This window comes from Bufo bufo, chromosome 5 (genome assembly GCF_905171765.1).
Source record: "Bufo bufo chromosome 5, aBufBuf1.1, whole genome shotgun sequence".
Lineage (NCBI taxonomy): Eukaryota > Metazoa > Chordata > Amphibia > Anura > Bufonidae > Bufo > Bufo bufo.
This window is the reverse complement of record NC_053393.1, coordinates 365,393,106-365,415,592: the sequence shown is the minus strand read 5'-3', so window position 1 is coordinate 365,415,592 and position 22,487 is coordinate 365,393,106. Positions and strand designations below refer to the sequence as shown.

General features: G+C 45.6%; 2 protein-coding genes across 2 annotated transcripts in view; one reads left to right on the top strand and one right to left on the bottom strand.

Moving 5' to 3' along the window:
- The window catches only part of MYLK4 (myosin light chain kinase family member 4), a 260,581-nt gene that overhangs the window by 223,143 nt on the left and 14,951 nt on the right, over positions 1-22,487 (bottom strand). The gene's annotated exons all lie outside the window — the stretch shown is intronic.
- The window catches only part of WRNIP1 (WRN helicase interacting protein 1), a 144,783-nt gene continuing 131,888 nt past the window's right edge, over positions 9,593-22,487 (top strand). The window contains 1 exon segment of the mRNA XM_040431986.1: positions 9,593-10,623. Coding sequence (XP_040287920.1) covers positions 10,015-10,623 — 609 coding nt within the window. The 5' untranslated portion in view covers positions 9,593-10,014.

Below are 22,487 nucleotides of genomic sequence, written 5' to 3'. Positions count from 1 at the left end.
CGAAGACTTGGATTCCAGGGCATCGGAATCCGGCAGTATGCCATCTCTGCGTAATTGGACTGTGCCCAAGCTCATGTCTGAACTGAACAAAAGAGGCATTCCTTTTCCGGCCGCTGCCCGGAATTCGGAGTTGTACCGACTCCTGGGAACCACCCCTGCAGAGCCAAGTCATCAGGTGGTCTCTATGGCCACGGTTCAGACCTCCCTAACGCAGCTCCACGTCATGCTGAACAGCCTCACCTCCTCTATGTCTGGTGTGCAATCCAGGTTGGAGTCGGTTGAGACTAGGGCCACTGCCTTATCTTCACCCACTACTTTGTTACCGGTAGCAACGGCACCTGTTGCCAGTACCTCAGGTAACTTTGTTTCAGTGCCCAATGTCACTCCAGCCCATTTCATCCCGGCAAACATCAAAAAAGACATCCTCGATGGCAGAGACGTGAACCTAGCCTCCCTCCTAATTGCCACTCGTGACCTGTCGGACAACAGGGTCATCGCATGCGGCGATGTTTCTGTTGTCCTGAAGGGACGCGATCTCAGGCTCAGCAGGAAATTAACAATTCCAGAGTTTGTACTCGCCTTTAGTCTCTACCGAGATATCGTCTGTTCCGTACGGCCGGATAGGAGAGAGGAATTGGACCTGTATCTGTTCAGGGTCACTGAGTTGGGCTACAAGTACGCAGGCTTCGGGTTTTATGACTACCATTGCTCGTTCTCCGCAAAGGCGGCAGCAGCGCTTTGTCAGTTCCAGTTTACTACCAACTGGGCGAACATTGACACCGAAATTTTCTGCAGGCATTTCGCTGGCCTTAAAGCCCCAGCGTGTTCTTCGTGCCAATCTATTTATCACACAGGAGAATGGTGTCATAATGCCGCGAGTGCCCCGAGGTCCAACTCTTCTCCCCCTATCCCTGGTCCATCGGCTGGCGTCCAGCAGAATCCTACGGTAGACAAACTCGGCCGCCCAATTAAGTACCTGGGCAGGTCACAAATTTGTAATAACTTTAATTTCGCAACTTGCAATTATAGTCAGTGCCGTCTGTTACACATTTGCGTTAACTGCTTCCGAGCCCACCCGAAGGTTGCGTGCTCATTAAAAACCGATAAAGGTTACATGAGTGTAGTAAATGTAGACCTCCTTGAACTTTACTTGCAGGAGCATGAGGATGCTTCCTTTCGCGACTTTCTTGTGTCAGGCTTCAGTAATGGTTTTCATACAGGTCTTGTAGCGTTACCGGACGACACCTATGAGTGTAGAAACCTGCAATCTGCATCACATATCCCAGGGTCCATAGATAGACTCCTCCAGTTGGAGTTAGACAAAGGGTACATCATCGGCCCCTTTTCGTCTTCCCCATTCGAACGCTGGAGGGTCAGCCCCATAGGGGTAGTCACAGGAAAATTCAGCCACAAAGAAAGGTTGATTTTCGACCTATCAGTGCCTCATGGGTTAGCTACACCAAGTCTGAATTCGCTCATTCCAGCCGAGGAAGTCAGTATGGTGTACGCCTCCATCGATCAGGCTATTGCACTCATCCTTGCCACAGGCCCTGGGGCGATCCTATCCAAAGCGGACATATCCAACGCTTTCAAGTTGATGCCGATCAGGCCAGAGCTATGGCAGTGGCACGGGATCAAGTGGAATTCCCTTTATTATTTCGCAACTAAGTTGACTTTCGGGTCCCGTAGCAGCCCTTGGATTTTCGATCAGCTGGCGAAAGCTTTGCATTGGATCCTTGAGAACAGGTTTGGTTGTGAACATGTCATCCATTACTTGGACGATTTTTTGCTGATCGAATCTCCACAGGGCTCGCGGCGCGATCTCCAGAGCCTGTTAGCATGCTTCGCTCAATTAGGGATCCTCGTTTCCCCCAAAAAAGTGGATGGTCCTGCGACCACCATCACCTTCCTGGGCATCGTTTTAGACACAGAGAGCATGTCAGCTAGGTTGCCGGGAGATAAGTTGGTTAGGGTCCGGGCAGTCATTCACGGTTTCGTCACTGGTAGGGTCACCACCAAGGTAGAACTGCAGTCCTTGTTAGGCATGTTGAATTTTGCGATGCGCGTCATCCCTCAGGGTAGGTCTTTTGTAGCCAGATTGTTACCACTTTTCTCAGCAGCCCCCTGTCAGGATAGTCCAGTATTCCTGGACAGTCAAGCGCAAGCAGACTTGAGCATGTGGGACCATTTCTTGAGCCATTGGAACGGCATGTCCATGTTTGTCCCGGCGGTCTCGCATAGCTCCCCCGTCATATTCTCCAGCAGCGGGGTCAGCACTGGTTTCGCTGCTATTTTTGGCTCCCACTGGCTGAATGGGGCATGGCCGGAGGAGTTGTGCGAGGCCGCTGGAACTTCCCAGGCAACGGAGGCCAGGGACTTGTATCCCGTGGTGGCAGCAGCGCAGGTATGGGGTAACCTTTGGTCAGGCCGTACCGTGGTCTTTGTCTCGGATAGCCCCTCCACCGTGGCTATCCTTGACAGCGGCAAATCCAGGTCTCAACTAGCCATGTCCTTGATGAGACGTCTGGTACAGTTGTCACTCCTACATAATTTCTTGTTCTGTGGCTCCCTCGTACATGATGCGCAGGTAGTAGCAGTCGACGCGCTAGCTAAGCAGAATTACTCTTTGTTTTCTCAGGTTTGCCCCGAAGCCGATACGTCGAGGACCCCGTCTCCTCATCCGTCCGCTCTCATCCTCAGCTGAACAAATTCTTGGCCACGGCTCATGGGCTGTTTGCCAGGTCACTCTCGGCTAATACCGCCAGGGCATATAACACTGGCTGGCGGTTGTACTGCAAATTCCAACGAGAACACTCTCAAGGCGGCCTTGACCATATTGATTTCATATTAGCATTTATCGGCTACTGTCATGAGCACATGCACCTGTCTCACAGTACCGTCAAAACCTACCTGTCGGGGGTCCAACACCATTTGTCCCTCTCCCTTCCAGGGAGAACATCGTTGTTTTCCAGTCACATGGTCAAGGCCACGCTGAGGGGTCTACAGAAATGTACCCCAGGGGTAAGCCCCCGTAGACAGCCCATTTCCGGCCCAGTGTTCCGAGGCATGTCCGATCTGTTAGATCTAAGCCCCTTCGGAGGTCTACGAAGCTTAGTGCTCAAAACTGCCATCTACCTTGCCTTTTACGGATTCATGAGGCTGGGGGAATTCACGTCACTGTCACTTAGTGGCCCCTTCCTAGCCCGCCGTCAGCTGGCCCCTAGCCCGGAGGGCTTCATCTTGTCCCTGCCTGTGACCAAGACCTCCCAGTCAGGTCCCCCCATCCAAATCAGATTCTTCCCCACTTCTCACAAATGGTGTCCGGTCCATGTCCTGCAGAAATTGTCAGGGGCACTGGCCGATCGCGGCGCTGATACCCCCTTGTTACCCTTCGGGTCAGCAGCTTTGTCCACCTCCCAATTCATAGCGCACACGCGTATACTCGCGGCCAACCTAGGGCTGGACCCCCTCACGGTGTCAGGACATTCGTTCAGGATAGGGGCAGCCTCGGCCGCTTCCAGGAATCAGGTGCCTACGCACATCATACGTAAGTTGGGTCGGTGGCGCTCCTCTTGTTATAGCCGATATGTTCCAAACCCTGTTAGCGAGATTTATTGTGCCTTTCAGAATTTGGTGTTGTGATTTGTTCAATAAACACACTTTGTATTCTCATGCTGGGTTTTTGGCCTCTTTCAGGTGTACTCTCGACGAAAGCGGTTATGGCACAACTCAAGCCGCTGTTTCTGTTGGGATGTACCTTAGAGGGATAGGTTCTTTCCACATATAGCCCCGACCACAAGTATTAAGGCCGATTCATTGGCCTGCATTTGTGGGAGGGGCGCCCTGCCCTATATCTTGCACGCACCTCTCTCCAGGGGACGGACGGCAGCAGTGTTCCCCTCCCAGCCCGCCCTTTTCCTTTTACTCTCCCATAGGGTATGCCCTCTTTCAGGTGTACTCTCGACGAAAGCGGTTATGGCACAACTCAAGCCGCTGTTTCTGTTGGGATGTACCTTAGAGGGATAGGTTCTTTCCACATATAGCCCCGACCACAAATTTGGTATATTTTTATAAATAAAAATGTTTTTTTTTTACTTCATTTTACCAGTGTCATGAAGTACATTATGTGACGAAAAAACAATCTCAATGCCCTGGATAAGTCAAAGCGTTTTAAAGTTATCAGCACTTAAAGTGACACTGGTCAGATTTGCAAAAAATGGCCAAGTCCGTAAGGTGAAATAGGGGCGAGTCCTTAAGGGGTTAAATAGCAGGAACAAGTGAGTCTTGTGACGTGGCCAGCATCATGTGACCCAAGTCCAGCACAAACCATCTGAGCGCCGATTACTCACGATCGGCGCTCAGTTCACACATCAGCTAGGAGGACGCCGGCCACACTGAGGAGGCGTGCGCGGCCGGGTCCTCCCCGCCCCTGGTCTCCATGGAGACAAGGACACCGGCCACGTCCTTGCTCCTGCACAGAGGCGGGATGCCGGCAGCTCAGGAAGGAGGAAGCGCGTCGCCGGCTCACCGTTACAAAACCAGATGACTTCAGGCTACTTTCACACTTGCAGCAGAGTGATCCAGATCCGGAAATCTGCATGCAAACGGACAGCATTTGTAGACGGATGCGGATCTGTCTTACAAATGCATTGCAAGAACGTCTCTCTGGATGTCATCTGGAGAAACGGATCCGTTATATATTTTTTTCGAATTTTTACGGGTCTGCGTATTCTGAAGACATCCTGAACAGATTTTTCTCCATTCAGAATGCATGGGGATGAAACTGTTCTTTTCCGGTATTGAGCCCCTGTGATGGAACTCAGTGCCGGAAAAGAAAAATGCTAGTGTGAAAGTACCCTCAGCTGTGAGGTACTGTGGGTGGTTCAGGGGTCTTTTTGGTGGTGACAGGTCTCCCTTTAATGGGATACCCATGGCCTGAAAGGAGAGTCCAAAATATGTAGGGGATGGAGATCAAATTGTTAGATGTAACTGATCAGTATACAGACATAAAATAATTTGTCGTAATGTGACATGAAAAACTGTCATCAATAATAGGACAAACGTGGCATCACAGTTACACTGCCAAGATCTAGTCATCTCTCTAATGGCTGATGACAAGGCAAGGAAAAACATATCAGTGAGGGCATCAAGAAGGCAACGGCAACACTGCATGAAAGAAGAAAGTCCCCATCCTCTGCATGAGTTGGCTATTGGACAGACAAGTGAGAAATAATTTCCGAAATATGGTAGAAAAGTAGATTTTTTGGGGGGGCTAGCAGGCACTCTGTCATGATACATAGCGCTCAATGATGTGTATGTAGGACTAATATCATTAAATGTTGTAAAATTTTTCTATGGACTTCTAAGTAACCTCAGATGTCAAAAATAGAAAATCCTTCTATCTTCATTCAGCAGGACCTGCGCTGATGTCACCACGTGGTGAGCGCGATTACGTCATCAAAGGTCCTTTTGTAGGTCCTGAAAGAAGAAGAAAGAAGACGATGCCGGCTGCGCGATCCAGTGGATGAGGTGAATTAATTTTTTTTATTTTTTAACCCCTCAAGGCACATTTTACTAAGCATTCTGTATTAAGAATGCTATTATTTTCCCTTATAACCATGTTATAATGGAAAATAATAAAATCTACAGAACACCTAACCCAAAGCCGAACTTCAGTGAAGAAGTCTGGGTTCGGGTCTGGGTACCACATTCAGTTTTTTCTCACGCGCGCGCAAAACGGATTGTATTCGCGCGGAAAAAACTGAACATCGGAACGCAATCGCAGACATAACTGACTGCAATTGCGTGCCTACTCGCGCAGGTTTCCCGCAATGCACCCTGAACACATCCGGCCCTCACTCGCGACGCCCGTGTGAAGGGGACCTTATACTTAGTAGACTCTAAACAAGTGAATTTATGCTCACATTTGGTCAACTCCTGCTCTCTAGCGTCACTGATTAGTTCTTACGGTATATCCTGTAAGATGTTAATTGGACAACAATTTTTTTTTCTAAGTGATCCCCAAAACCATACAAATTTTTTATTTAAAAAAAAAGTCACGCTCCACCTCACCCATTTCATCCAACTTCTATGTTGGAAAATGTGGAACAGATGGTCCAAAAATATAGTGTTAATGCTGACTCCATATTGCTTAATGTCAAGCATCTGCCATAGACCCCCGCCCCTACCACCATCCAGCTCTAAATTTTCTGCTTCCCTTCATACTATGATAAAACCAGCCACCACTAGAGGGAGCTCAGTGCATAGGGATTTATGTTGTTACCAGTGGAAGATGTGAAATCACTGAGCTTTCCACAGTGATGGCTGCAGGAAAATGTTATGTATGTATGTCAGGAAGCAGGAGTCCAACCTCCTCACCAAGCCCGAAAGCAGCGTGTGGACTGCCGCCATGATGAGAAAACCATTGAAGCTGCTGATTAAAAAACATGTTAGGATCAGTTCACATCACCGATATTTAGTTCCATTGTTCTGCTCTGTTGGATAAAAAAATAAAAAATACTGGAGGTGCTAAATTCAGCACCTAACTAATCCAAATTAAGCCAAAGGTCGGTTTCCTTTTGGGATCCCACTTTTTTAGCGGAGAAAAAAATCCTGCATGCAAGACTTTTCTCTCCACAGTTTTTACAAGGAGTGTTACGTCGCTATCATACTGTGGCTACCAATAATATTAATGCCCCCATTACTGCCACCCAGAATTAATAATGCCCTCATTAGTGCCCCCAGTAATAGTAATGGACCCATTAGCGTCTCTAGAATTAATACTGTCCATATTAGTGCCCCCAGTAATATTAATGCCCCCATTAATAGTAATGCCCCCATCAGTGCACCCCAGAATTAATGCCCCCCAGTAAGAGTAATGGGCCCATTAGTGCCCCCAGTAAGAATAATGCCCTCATTAGTGCACCCCAGAAAAAAATGACCCCCCATTAGTGTCCCCCAGGAAGAATAATTCCCCCCCAATTGTGCCCCTAGGAAGAATAATGCCCCTATTTGTGCCCCCCAGGAAGAATAATGCCCCCCTTTGATGACGTCACTCTGGTCATCACATGGTACGTCACATGATCTTTTACCATGGTGATGGATCATGTGATGACCGGAGTGACGTCATCAAAGGTCCTGTTCCTGTAATTAATGCTCACCACAGGTCCTGTTCAACAAAGGAGACAGAAGGAGATGCCGGGCCGCGATCAAGTGGACTAAGGTGAGTTAAATAATTTTTTATTTTTTTTAACCCCTCCAGCGCTGTTTTACTATGCATTCTGTATTCAGAATGCTATTATTTTCCCTTATAACCATGTTATAAGGGAAAATAATAATGATCGGGTCTCCATCCCGATCGTCTCCTAGCAACCGTGCGTGAAAATCGCACCGCATCCGCACTTGCTTGCGGATGCTTGCGATTTTCACGCAACCTCATTCATTTCTATGGGGCCTGCGTTGCGTGAAAAACGCAGAATATAGAGCATGCTGCGATTTTCACGCAACGCACAAGTGATGCGTGAAAATCACCGCTCATCTGAACAGCCCCATAGAAATGAATGGGGCGGTATTCAGTGCGGGTGCAATGCGTTCACCTCACGCATCACATCCGCGCGGAATACTCTCCCGTGTGAAAGGGGCCTAAGAGATGTTGTTTGTAAACCTTCCGTTTTTTATCGCACGCGTGAAAAATGCATCACAACTGCCAGAAAGGCTGCCCGAAATGTGGGTATGTGAATGCGGGTTTCAGGCATTTACTCTGGGAATGTAGTAAAATGAAAAGGTATTGGGAACAAGTTTTTGATGCCCTACAAAAGGAATCTTCCTCGAGCTACAGCCCTGGGATGGTGACAGTGTTGCTGGGAGATTATGCGTTAGATATGGAAGTCCCGGCCCGGGTTAGACAGATCTGGATGAGGGGTTTGACGGGGGCAAAAGTTATTTTAGTCAGACATTGGGGTTCTGTTTCTCCACCCTCGATAGGTGAGTGGATCCTGTATCTTCAGCAAATTAAAGTGTATGAGGATATGGAAAGGAAACGGAGAGCGGCACGCTCAGACATAATCTCTGGTGCAACCATATTGGTTTTTACCAGAGCTAGTAGTGACGACAGCCAACAGGGGTGGGAAGAGAGGGGTGTTTATAGTTCTATTACAAGTACTAAGCATGAATTTGCAGCCTTTTTCATAATCTTTGTATGACTCTACTATCCGTTTATAGGATAGCTGTCTATCTTTGTATAATGTTTCTTTGTACTGGCTGTTTTTTCTAGTATAATGTGTTTTGTGTTTTACTACCGTATGATGGAAATAAAAAACCTTTAAAAAAAAAAAAAAACGCATCACAACGCATTGCACCAGCGCGGAAGAAACTGAACAACTGAACGCAATCGCAGATAAAACTGACTGAACTTGCTTGCAAAATGGTGCGAGTTTCACTGAACACATCCGGAGCTAATCCGTCACTCTCGTGTGAAAGAGGCCTAAGGGTACTTTCACACTTGCGTTTTTCTTTTCCGGCATAGAGTTCTGTCCTAGGGGCTCAATACTGGAAAAGAACTGATCAGTTTTATCCCCATGCATTCTGAATGGAGAGTAATCCGTTCAGGATGCATCAGGATGTCTTCAGTTCAGTCATTTTGACTGATCAGGACAAAGATAAAACCGCAGCATGCTACGGTTTTATCTCCAGCCAAAAAAACGGAAGACTTGCCTGAATGCCATAGGAATGTATTAGTGCCGGATCCGGCATTCAAAATACTGGAATGCCGGATCCGTCCTTCCGGTCTGCGCATGCGCAGACCGCAAAAAAGGTGAAAAAAATAAATGCTGGTTTCTTTTTTTCCGGTTGACACTGGAAAGACGGATCCGGCATTTTAAAGTCATTTTTCAGACTGATCAGGTGTATGCAATGGGAGCTCATGGCTACATACGCCAAACATATTCACAAACAGAGCGGTATAGGTGGGCACCGTCCGGGTACGTTTACATGTATACATACCACCCAACTTTTAGGATGGTCAAAGAGGGACACTTACACCTCATTGTATGAAAGATCCTCTCCAATCAGTGACTGAGGCCAGTGATTTGTTGTCCTGCATTTTCCGCCATGTTGAGGCAGTAGCAGGAGGTGGATATAATTTGTTAGGTATTTTTTTTACAGCATATGGGAGTTTTCTTTTTTCTTGTGCTGGATAATAGCACAGAAATACTCTGATTATACACATTTTAAGGTTCTAATTGCACTAAATAATGAAAAAATATATAGTTGAGGTCTAATATACAGGTGGGAAGCAGCCAGATATTAAATTGTTCCAGAAACTAAGTTTATTAATGCACATTTATTTCCCAGGCCAAAAAGAGGGGCTGTCCCTGGGGGGCATGTATTCACAAGCAGAGCCGTACAGGTGGGCACATGCACATATTTCACCCAAATTTGGAACAAAACCCTAGTGTCTTTGGCACGGTCACGAAGATAAAATGGGGCATGCAGGTGCCCCTGTGTGTTCCATTGCATTACTCCGGGGTTTGGCAATGTGAGGACGTCATGGCTCTGAAGTACACAAGGACCGGGTGCCTGAAGTAAATGCGCCATTAGATAGCAGTCTGAGAGGAAAGGTTCCCGCCAGTGTCCCCACCCCGTGACAGGACGGGCAAGAAGCCAGCGCGGCAGAGCCGGGACTTCATCTCCCATGGTGCTCTGTTATACGGCGCCACATGACTGAGGAGGAAGAGGAAGGAGACGGCTGCTAGTGCCCGGCTACACTACGCGGGAGTCTGGCTGCAGCTCCGTGCGGTATCTACCTGCCGCCATTAGCAGTGGCATCGCTCGGAGTCGGTGCCCATGTGTTAGCCTATGATAATAAGTGGCTCTTAGTACTGTGTCTGGAATTACTGTAGGTGGGTGCAGGGCATCATTGCCCACAATACCATGCTGTGACTTTGCTGCTTCTCTCCGATTTTGGCAGAAACTCCTCAATATTCTGCTTTATTACTATATAGGACTGTTTGCAGTATGGACCATGTGGCAGAGGAGCCTGGGGCATCACAGCATGACAGTGCAGCTAGCACAGTGAAATGCCCAGTGTGTGCCCTGGAGGTGCCAGATTCAGAAATCAATGCCCATCTGGACACCTGCCTCCAAGTGCCAAGCGGAGTGACAGCCAAGAAGAGGCGTCTTTCCCCACAGGAGGTTGATGCCCCTGACGGCGCTCGTAGCCCAGGGAGGCTTCTGGGATTGGGAAGCGCCAGCTTCCCTTTATTCGATAAACACAGGGTCGGTGAGCGGGCACCTGACGTAACGCCATCCAAGGCTCCTTTCTTTAATGTAGCGTCATCCAAAAGGCCAGAGGCTAAGCAGAACATAAGTGCCGCCTCAGCTTGTGAAGGCCAGAATCAAGAACATTTTCCGAATCATCAGCCACCGTCTGGGAACAACCAGAAAGACCAGAACTTGGCGGAGAAATTAGACGGCAAACCTCTGGCCGACAGAATGAGACCGTGCACCTTGGAGGACTTTATGGGCCAAAACAAGGTCGTAGGGGAGAACACCATGCTCCGAACCCTGCTCCAGGCCAACGACATCCCGTCTTTCATACTTTGGGGGCCTCCTGGTTGTGGCAAGGTTTGTATGTTAGCTCAGCAGCTTGGATCAATGGTGGGGGTGATCTTATATTTACATACGGCTCCGTTCACACTAGTTCCCTAGTCCGTTAAAGGGGTGCTGCTAGATTCTTAGCAAATCCAGAAGCAGAGTGAGTGCAGCAGAGATGGAGGCGCAACAGAGGGTGAGTACTGACTAAACTTTTTTTCCACAGGATAGAAGACAGGAACGATTTCCTAAAAGGCGTAACACTAGTGTGGACAGAGGCTGGTACAGAACCCAAGAGGTTAAATTATATAGGATGAGTTCAGACTCAAAGTTTCATACAGAAAGGAAATTTTAATCCAGTTTTTATCATAAGGGTACTTTCACATTAGCGTTTTTTCTTTTCCGGCACCGAGTTCCATCACGGGCTCAATACCGGAAAAGAACTGATCAGTTTTATCCCCATGCATTCTGAATGGAGAGCGATCCGTTCAGGATGTTATCAGTTCAGTCACTGAACGGCGTTTTGGACGGAGGAAATACCGCAGCATGCTGCAGTATTATCTCCGTCCAAAATTCCGGATCAGTTGCCGGAATGCCGGATCCGGCATTAATTTACATTGAAATGTATTAGTGCCGGATCCGGCATTAAAAATACCGCAATGCCGGATCCGTCCTTCCGGTCCGCGCATGCACAGACCGGTAAAAATGTGAAAAAAAAAATAGAAACAGATGCAGATTTCCGGATCCGGCAGGCAGTTCCAGCGATGGAACTGCCTGCCGGATCACTCTGCCACAAGTGTGAAAGTAGCCTAAACATCAGGCTTTATTTTTATTATTTTTTTTTTTGTTGTTTACATTCCGTTTTTTGCGTTCCACATACGGAACCATTCATTTCAATGGGTCCGCAAAAAAACAAAACGGATGTACTCCGTATGCTTTCCGTTCCGTTCAAAGATAGAACATGTCCTATTATTGTCCGCATAACGGACAAGGATAGTACTGTTCTATTGGGGCCAGATGTTCCGTTCCGCAAAAAAACAGAATGCACACGGACGTCATCAGTATTTTTTGTGGATCCGTTTTTTTGTTTTTTTTTGCGGACCGCAAAACACTGAAAAAGCTGCGCTGTAGACTGGGACAGGATTATCAAAGGGCAGAGAATGTAATGACCACAGTTTTTTATTGTTGGGGGTCAGGACCGACGTAAACAGTGACCCCTTCAGACAGCTAATTAGTGAGGGTGCTGAAAGTTGGAAAACACTAAAAGGCCTCTTTCACATGGGCGAGATTTCTGCGTGGGTGCAATGCGTGAGGTGGACGCATTTCACCCGCACTGAATCCGGACCCATTCATTTCTATGGGGCTGTGCACATGAGTGGTGATTTCCACGCATCACTTGTGCGTTGCGTGAAAATCGCAGCAAGCTCTATTTTGTGCATTTTTTACGCAACGCAGGCCCCATAGAAGTGAATGGGGCTGCGTGAAAATCGTAAGCAAGTGCGCATGCGGTGCGATTTTCGCGCACGGTTGCTAGGAGACGATTGGGATGGGGACCCGATCATTATTATTTTCCCTTATAACATGGTTATAAGGGAAAATAATAGCATTCTTAATACAGAATGCATAGTAAAATAAGGCTTGTCTTCTTTCTTCTTTGAGGAAAAGGACCTGTGGTGATGTCACTGCGCTCATCACATGGTCCGTCACATGATCCATCACCATGATGATGGATCATGTGATGGACCATGTGATGAGCACAGTGATGTCATCAAAGGTCCTTTACCCAGGTCCTGAAGAAAGAGAAGCCTGCTGCACGAACAAGTAGATTAAGGTGAGTTAAATTATTTATTTATATATATATATATATATATATATATATTTTTTAACCCCTCCAGCCCTAATTTACTTTTTCCCTTATAACCATGTTATAAGGGAAAATAATTACATCTACACAACACCGTTCCCAAACCTGAACTTCAGTGAAGTAGTTCGGGTCTGGGTACTACATTCAGTTTTTTATCACGCGCGTGCAAAACGCATTGCACCCGCTCGATAAAAACTGAACAACGGAACGCAATAACAGTCAAAACTGACTGAAATTGCGTACCTACTCGTGCGGGTTTGCCGCAATGCACCCGGGACGCATCCTGAGCCAAAATGTGACGCCCATGTGAAAGAGGCCTAAGGCTGTGGTACGGCCGTGACCGTGTTGCAAACCGCGGATCTGCCAAACACGGGCACCGGCCGTGTGCACTTTGCATCGCGGTGTAGACTTCAATGTGTCCATGATCCGCAAGATGCTGTGAAAGATAGGACATGTCTTATCTTTTGCAGGGCGGAGGCTTTCGGGTCCTTGCCCTCGCGCTGTATAAGATTGAATGTGTCTATATTTCGCCACAAAGTCAATGGGTCCGCACCGTGATGTGCACGTGGCCCGTGTTTCGCGGAACTGCGGTCTGCAACGAGGGCATGACCGTCCCAGAGTTGTCAATCTGGCCTAATATTAATGGCCTTCCCAAAGGACATCATAGGGTTAAAAGTCTAGTTAAGGGGGTTGTCTGAGATAAAAATTATTCAGTTATTTGGTCAGTAATTTCCATCAGTGATTGGGAGCCAAAACCAGGATTGGAGCCTCCACAGACATAAGGTATAAGGGAAAGATCTGCACCTGTTCTGCGTTCAGAGCCGCACTGGGTTTTGGCTCAAAATCACTGATGGAAATAACTGAGCAAATAAGGGCTTGTTCACTTCACCGCTATGGATTCCGTCATTGTTTTCCATTATTATATGGTTATAGCGGAAAATAACGGAATCCATAAGACGGAAGTCAAAACTGAAGCCTTTGTAATACAAGTCTATGGGCAGCAGAACGGATCCGTCTGGTTTCCATCATGCAGGAGTCCATTATGCTGCCTATAGACTTGTATTATGACGGAAGCCTTTAAAAGGCATTCTGTTTTGCTTCCCGTCCTAATAGAAGTCTATGAGCAAGCTTTACGGATCCGTCTGGTTTCCGTTATGCAGGACGGAAACAAAGTTCTGTCGACAGGACTTTGTTTTTCATCTTGCATAACGGAAACCAGACGGATCCATTATGATTCCCATAGACTTCTATTTTGACGGATCAAAGCGGAATGCCTCTTAAAGGCTTCTGTTTTGACTTAGAAACATAGAAACATAGAATGTGTCGGCAGATAAGAACCATTTGGCCCATCTAGTCTGCCCAATATACTGAATACTATGGATAGCCCCCGGCCCTATCTTATATGAAGGATGGCCTTATGCCTATCCCATGCATGCTTAAACCCCTTCACTGTATTTGCAGCTACCACTTCTGCAGGAAGGCTATTCCATGCATCCACTACTCTCTCAGTAAAGTAATACTTCCTTATATTACTTTTAAACCTTTGCCCCTCTAATTTAAAACTGTGTCCTCTTGTGGTAGTTTTTCTTCTTTTAAATATGCTCTCTTCCTTTACCGAGTTGATTCCCTTTATGTATTTAAAAGTTTCTATCATATCCCCTCTGTCTCGTCTTTCTTCCAAGCTATACATATTAAGGTCCTTTAACCTTTCCTGGTAAGTTTTATCCTGCAATCCATGTACTAGTTTAGTAGCTCTTCTCTGAACTCTCTTTAGAGTATCTATATCCTTCTGGAGATATGGCCTCCAGTACTGCGCACAATACTCCAAGTGAGGTCTCACCAGTGTTCTGTACAGCGGCATAAGCACTTCACTCTTTCTACTGCTTATACCTCTCCCTATACTTCCGTCTTATGGATTCCATTACAATGACAGAATCCATAACGGTGATGCGAACAAGCCCTAACTGAACTTAGGGCTCATGCACTTGACCGTTGTCGCTTTGCGGTATTAAATTGTGGATCTGCAAAACACCAATTCTCACGGTGTGCGTTGCGCATTTTGAACGGAACAGCCAGCCCATAATAGAACAGTAATACGGAAAATAATAGGACATGTTTTATTTTTTGGCGGAACAGACACAGAGTCATTTCCATTTTTGCTGCCCTATTGAAGTGAATGGTTTCGCATATGGGCTGTTTCCGTATGTCCGTAATTCCGTTACGCCAAAAAATAGAACCTGTCCTATTATTGTCCGCATTGCGGATAAGGATAGTACTGTTTTATTAGGGGCCAGCTGTTCCTTTCTGCAAAATACGGAATGCACATTGACGTCATCCGTATTATTTGTGGATCTGGTTTTTGCGGACCACAAAATCCACACGGTTGTGTGCATGAGCCCTTACTCAGATGTGTTATAGCAGTATTCTTCAGGACACTTTCTATATAAATTCTTTGCAATCTCTCCTCGCACTCATTCAATGGGGACCTGAATTATTTTATTATTAACTTCCGGTGGATAAAAATCTGTCCTGGTCGCGTAATTACGAGTGTGCATGGAGTTTTTCCCCCTGAATAGAATGATGTAGTTTATTCTTTAGTGAAGCATCCAGTGATGAATACATCCTTCATAAAATTCTCTTGATGTATATCTCCAATGTCGTGTGTGGACCTAGAGTATGTCCACACCTGAAAGGCTACTAAAAGTAGAAAGAAAAAAAAAAAAAATCGCCAAATGGTGTTTTTTGTTGCAGATTTCATTGCGGAGACGCTGCTGATTTGATGCAGATTTCACTATTTGCATTGAAAAGTGTGAAATCTGCAATGAGAATGCCGCTGGTCTTACCACTGTTTATGAGAACTGATAAAAACTCATTGGGGTCATTTATCAAACTGGTGGAAAGTAGAACTGGCTTAGATGCCCATAGCAACCAATCGGATTCCACCTTTCGTTTTTCACAGGCTGCTATAGGCAACTAAGCCAGTTCTACTTTACACCAGTTTGCTGGTACTTTACAACTCTGCCACGCAAAAAACCGTGATGGCACCTCCGTAGCATTTCCGTCACATGTGGGAATAGCCCTAAAAAGGAGCTGTCGTCTCTCCTGACATGTCTGTTTTAGTAACAATCTGCATTTCCCATGTAATACCAGTTCTGGAGAATTGTTTCTTATAACTCTATGATGTACCTTTCTTATCTTATTCCTGCTAGACGTTTATGCATAAAGGTACAGATGGGTGTTACCAGTTGGGGGTGTGTCCCTGCTCAGTCTGCCACTGGCTAAACTGATTGGACGAGGCTAGACTATACAGGGACACACACTCAACTGGTAACCCCCATCTATACCTTTATCCATAAACTTCTAGCAAGAATAGAATAAGAATGGCACAACATAGGGTCATAAGAATATATGATCCGGAATTGTCATTTCATGTGGAATACAATCATTTACTAAAACAGACCTGTCTAGAGTTGAGTTGTAAAGATTAAAGACATTTTTATCTCCGCTCGCCATAGCACCTGTAGTATAAAAATATAAACATATTTATCCCGTACGGTGAAAGGCGTAACGAAAAGAAAATCAAAATGGCTGATTTGCAGTTTTTTTGTTGCTTTACCTTGCAAAAAAATTGAATATAAAGTGATCAAAAAGTTTTAGACAAAATCAATAAAAACTACAGATCGCCCTGCAAAAAATGAGGCCTCACACAGCTCCATAGACATAAATATCTAAAGGTTATATGGGTCAGAATATGGTGATTCCACCCCATTTAGATTTTTATTTTTTTCCAGTTTACCACTACATCGTATGCAATTAAATGGTGCCATTAGAAAGTGCAACTTGGCCCGCAAAAAACAAGCGCTTAGGCTCCATTCACACGTCCGTAACGTGTTTTGCGGATCCGCATTTTGCATACTGCACATCGCCGGCACTAATAGAATATGCCTATTCTTGTCCGCAATTGCAGACAAGAATAGGACATGTTATATTTTTTTTTTTCGGGAAAGGAAATGCGGACCCGGAAGTGCGGGTCCGCATTTCCAGAGCCGGGCCGCACATTGTGCAGCCCCATAGAAATGAATGGGTCCACGATTCAGTTCCGCAAAATGCAGACCGAAATTGCGGACGTGTGAATGGGGCCTTATACGATATGTAGATTAAAAAAATGATGGGTCTGGTAAGGCAGGGAGTGAAAAATGAAAGCACAAAAACTGAAAATTGCCAGTTGGGAAAGGTCCAAAGAGGTTTTCCAGGATTTGGATATTGATGGCCTCTCCATAGGATAGGTCATAAATCTCAGATCGTCCGGGGGCCGACATCCAGGGCCCCCGTTGATCAGCTGTGTGATGAGGCCATTCAGCTTACCAAACACAGCACAATACATTGTATACTAACCCAGCTTGAATGGCACTGAGCTGTACCTAGGCCACGTGAATGATGAATGTGATGTCAAGCTGATCAGCAGTGGTCACGGGTGTTGGACCACCACCGATCTGATACTGGGGACTGGTCACCAGACTCCCAGAAATCTTGTATTGAACAATATTCCTGAGCTCCAGATCTCTCCGCTTCTGCCGCTGATTTCAGTCTGTCAGTCAGCAGTAGGAGGAAGAACCTGGAGCGCATGAACAGGGGGACTCATCGGCATGCATCGGAGCTGTTAGAACCTAGCAGCATGAAACCCCTTCCTGACATGGCAATTTTCCGTTTCCATTTTTTACCCTTTCCCCTCCCAGAGCTGTTTTTTGCGGGACAAGATGTACTTTCTAATGCCACCATTTAGAATTTTTGAGATTTTTTTTATAAATATATATTTTTTAAAGTGGATCTCAACATGCATTGATTAGATTGCAGTTTGTATAACGTAATGGAATTTTATCCATCACCCCTTACAAAGATCAGTATATTCCAATACAGTGCTGCCACCTGCAGGCCTGACTTGGGATATACTAGTAATAAGCCTAGAAGCCTAGTACAGGCTTTGGCTTATTACTGCAATGGGACGCCTTTCCTGATCTCTGGGGGAGGTGTTCCTGCCCAGCAAGCACGTGCTTCAGGGTCTCTGTTTCCTGCTCCCAGTTGACACTTGGATGTCTGCGGAGTTAGGCTACTGCTACACGGCCACAGGTGTCGACTATTTTAGAGCTAAGATTTGGGGGTGAAAACACAGCCATCAGGAAAGCGAGTCACGTGTCATGCATCGAAGTCAATGGAGTTCTGCACCACATGCAACAGTTGGATTTTATGAAACTGTTGCTTAGCAGTCGCATCATGTGTCGTGTTGCAACACCATTGACATACACTTATATGAAAGTTGCGTGACACTTGTCGCAGTGTAGCTGTGCCCTAAATCACTGGCTGAAGCTACGACCAGTGAGATATATATTTTTTGGGTGTGTCAGTCTCTTCAGTTTTGACATACAGTAAAGTGTACATTTTATTGACACCAATAGTTTTGCTCATATACACCGTGTGGGATCTGTTGGATGCAGTATTTGGTTCAGACAGCAGAGGGTGCTCTAACACTAACTGAAATAGTATTTTAATGATGCATTTCAGGATGTTCATTCTCATGGCTTTATCAGGGGATCCAATTACATTTTTGACATTTATAAATCATATCTCTATTTAAGTGTCTGTATAACTGCCAATACATACAAATTTGATGTGCATAGGAACAGCTTGCAGTTTTCTCTTTATTGCATGCATTTTTTGTGGTGTTTATTTTTTTCCCAAGCATTTTTCTCTATAGAGGAAATAGAAAATAAAACACATAGTTTTAACATGCTGCATTTATAAAAAAAAACGCTGCCAAATGAAACAATAAGCACAGCAAAAAAAAAAAAAGTCAAGTGCAATAAATACCACAAAAATTGCAAAAGTGCTGAACAAACGCCACAAAATTCTTGTTTGAACCCATTCTATATAAAACTGGTGTAAAGGAAAACTGGCTTAGTTCTCCATAGCAACCAATCAGATTCCACCTTTCATTTTCCAAAGGAACTTTGAAAAATGAAAGGTAGAACCTGATTGGTTGCTATGGATAACTAAGCCAGTTTTCCTTTACACCAGTTTGATAAATCTCCTCCACTAAAACATCAGAAATAGTTTTTTGTTTTTATTGGCCACTATTTTATTGTCATATTTTCTTATGTCTTTTGCACGTCTTCCCGCTAGCATTTTCTTTTCTAGGGTTTACCCCTATAGAGAAGGTGCTGGTAAAACCCCAAGACACTTTGACTCTATACCAAGTATAGGTCGGCTTACTTTGAGACAGATTTTGACTCAAGATTTGTGGCGCAATTTTGTTGCAAAAGGGTCATCACCTTTCCAATATTCCCCCTTGTCAAGCATATCAGAAAAAGTGTAGGAACTCTATGGTGCCAATTTGTGACACTTTTTAGACCGATTTTGGCACACACTAGTAAATCTGGGCCATTGGTGTTTTTAAATACAAAGACAAAATTCCCCATTTATAATTAACGAAAACGCCAGTACCAAAAAAAGTAAACACTTTTGTGTCCTGCATTTCCTGTTTCTCATAGATCTTCCGCTAACATCTGGAGCTAGTGTTTTTACTGCAAAAAAATTTAGGTCCAAAAAAATGCCAGTAAAAAAGCAAACGTACAGAAAAATGCCATTAAAAACCTACACGTGAAAGCATCTGAACAGACATACCTGGAACATACATGTTTTTTCTGAGCAGAACTTGGATCACCATAAAACCCTCTGGTGATCCACGTTCAGGCTTTTAGGACCTGCCGATGTTGCATGTGTAATCCTGTCTGTATTACAACCTTCCTGTACGGGTCGCTGTGTGCTGGAACAGAATTTTTCTCGTTGTGTATACGGCATAGAGCGTTGTGGCCTCCTGGGCTGCACCTTATTGGGTATAATTTAGCATTGGAAGGATACGTACAAACGTACGGTTCTTGACGTAAAATTATCAGATGTCACATGCTGATTTTACTGCGACACTACAGATAGTCTACGTACATCTTTGGGGGCAGTTTTTTTTATTATTGCATTGTACTGATTTTGAGCTGAATTCTCACTCCGTCACTTCCGTCAGGCAGCTCAGCTGACGGGCTTTTGATCTGACCTTCTAAACACTCCATTATAGCGCAATTATCTTACTGATCAGTGTTTATGACCTCTCAGTAAGGCCTCATGCACACGACCGTTGTGTGCATCCGTGGCCGTTGTTCAGTTTTCCGTGATTTTCTGCGGACCCATTGACTTTCGATGGGACCGTTGAAAACTCGGAGAATGCACCGTTGTTCATCCGCGTCAATGGGTCCGATCAAGTCAATGGGTCCGTGAAAAAAACATGGATGCACACAAGATTGGCATCCGCGTCCGTGGCCGTAGGCTACTTTCACAAAGACGGATCCGCTGATCCGTCTGCATAAAAGCTTTTTAGATCTGAGTTTTCACTTCGTGAAAACTCAAATCCGACAGTATATTCTAATACAGAGGCGTTCCCATGGTGATGGGGACGCTTCAAGTTAGAATATACAAAGAACTTTGTACATGACTGCCCCCTGCTGCCTGGCAGCACCCGATCTCTTACAGGGGGCTGTGATCCGCACAATTAACCCCTCAGGTGCCACACCTAAGGGGTTAATTGTGTGTATCATAGCCCCCTGTAAGAGATCAGGTGCTGCCAGGCAGGAGGGGGCAGACCCCCCTCCCCTGTATTTAACTCATTGGTGGCCAGTGCGGAGCCCCTCCCTCCCAGTATTATATTCATTAGTGGCCAGTGCGGCCTCCCCTCTCTCCCCCCCCCCCAATTAAAATCACCCCCCATCATTGGTGGCCAGTGCAGCCTACCCTCTCCCCCCCCCCCCCCTAATTAAAATCACCTTCCCCCATCATTGGTGGCAGTGGAGAGTTCCGATCAGAGTCCCAGTTTAATCGCTGGGGCTCCGATCGGTAACCATGGCAACCAGGACGCTACTGCAGTCCTGGTTGCTATGGTTACTTAGCATTTTTTAGAAGCATTATACTTACCTGCGATGTCTGTGACCGTCCGGGCGCTCCTCCTACTGGTAAATGACAGGTCTGTGCTATAAGCAATGCGCTGCACAGACCTTTCACTTACCAGTAGGAGGAGCGCCCGGCCGTCTGTGTGCATGAGGCCTAATTTAGAGAAAAGGTTTATTAGCAGCACAAAGTGATAGTAGGATTCACACAGCTAGTTAACCCTTTGTGACAGAACGGCTTAATATATATATTTTTTTTAATAAAGACCAATTGAAGAAATTATTTTTAGCCCATAATGAGTAAAATGCAATAAAAAAAATGCCCCTGAAGGTGTACATAGTCTTTAACCCTTTAACCCCTTAAGGACACATGACGTATGGGTACGGCATGTTTCCCGAGTCCTTAAGGACACATGACGTACCGGTACGTCATGTGTTGTTCCGATCACTGCCGCCCGGCCGGCTGTGATCGGAACAAGGTGCCTGCTCAAATCATTGAGCAGGCACCTCGGCTAAATGCGCGGGGGGGGTCCCGTGACCCCCCCATGTCCGCGATCGCAAACAAACCGCAGGTCAATTCAGACCTGCGGTTTGTTGCGCTTTCTGCAGTTTCTGATCGCTGCGGTCCCTGACCGCGGCGATCAGAAACTTTAGTGTGCCGAAAATATATTTTTATCACCCCCCCTGCACCTCTGAATGATTTTAGCCCGGTGGGAGGTGCAGGGGGGGTGTTGCGGGCGGTGCGGGAGGCGGGCGGTGCGGCAGGCGGGATCGCGATCCCCCGCCCGCCTCCCATTGAATAATCGTTGGTGTAGAGTGGGTATACCAGGGTGCCAGCACATTGCTGACACCCTGGTATAAACGGCTGACATCGGTGATGCGATGTCAGCCGTTTAACCCTTTCCATACAGCGGTCCGTACGGACCGCTGTATGGAAAAAGTTAACAGTAAGAGGGAGCTCCCTCCCTCTACGATCGGGGGGCTGCTGTGCCTTTGCAGCCCCCCGATGGAGAGGGAGAGAGCTCCCAGACAGCCCCCCCGCCAGATCCCATCCTTACCCTTCCCCGTCTGCGCAGTTCTGAGCAGACGGGGAAGGTTCCCATGGCAACAGGACGCCTCTCAGGCGTCCTGCTGTCCATGGTGCTGAACAGATCTGTGCTGAAAGCATAGATCTGTTCAGTGTAAGTAAAATACAGTACAGAACAATATATATTGTACTGTACTGTATTATACAGACATCAGACCCACTGGATCTTCAAGAACCAAGTGGATCTGGGTAAAAAAAAAAGTGAAAAAAAGTAAAAATCAAAAAACACATTTATCACTGATTAAAAATTAAAAAAATAACATTCCCTACACATGTTTGGTATCGCCGCGTCCGTAACGACCTGATCTATAAAACGGTCATGTTACTTTACCCGAACGGTGAACGCCATAAAAATAAAAAATAAAAAACTATGATGAAATTGAAATTTTGCTCACCTTACTTCCCAAAAAAAGGTAATAAAAGTGATCAAAAAAGTCGCATGTACGCCAAAATTGTAGCAATCAAACCGTCATCTCATCCCGCAAAAAATGAGACCCTACTTAAGATAATCACCCAAAAACTGAAAAAACTATGGCTCTTAGACTATGGAGACACTAAAACATAATTATTTTTGTTTCAAAAATGAAATCATTGTGTAAAACTTACATAAATAAAAAAAAAGTATACATATTAGGTATTGCCGCGTCCGTATCGACCGACTCTATAAAAATATCACATGACCTAACCCCTCAGGTGACCACCGTAAAAAAAAAAAAAAAAAAAAACTGTGTAAAAAAAGCAATTTTTTGTCATCTTACGTCACAAAAAAGTGTAATAGCAAGCGATCAAAAAGTCATATGCACCCCAAAATAGTGCCAATCAAACCGTCATCTCCTCCCGCAAAAAATGAGACCCTACTTAAGATAATCGCCCAAAAACTGAAAAAACTATGACTCTTAGACTATGGAGACACTAAAACTTTTTTTTGTTTTAAAAATAAAATCATTGGGTAAAACTTACA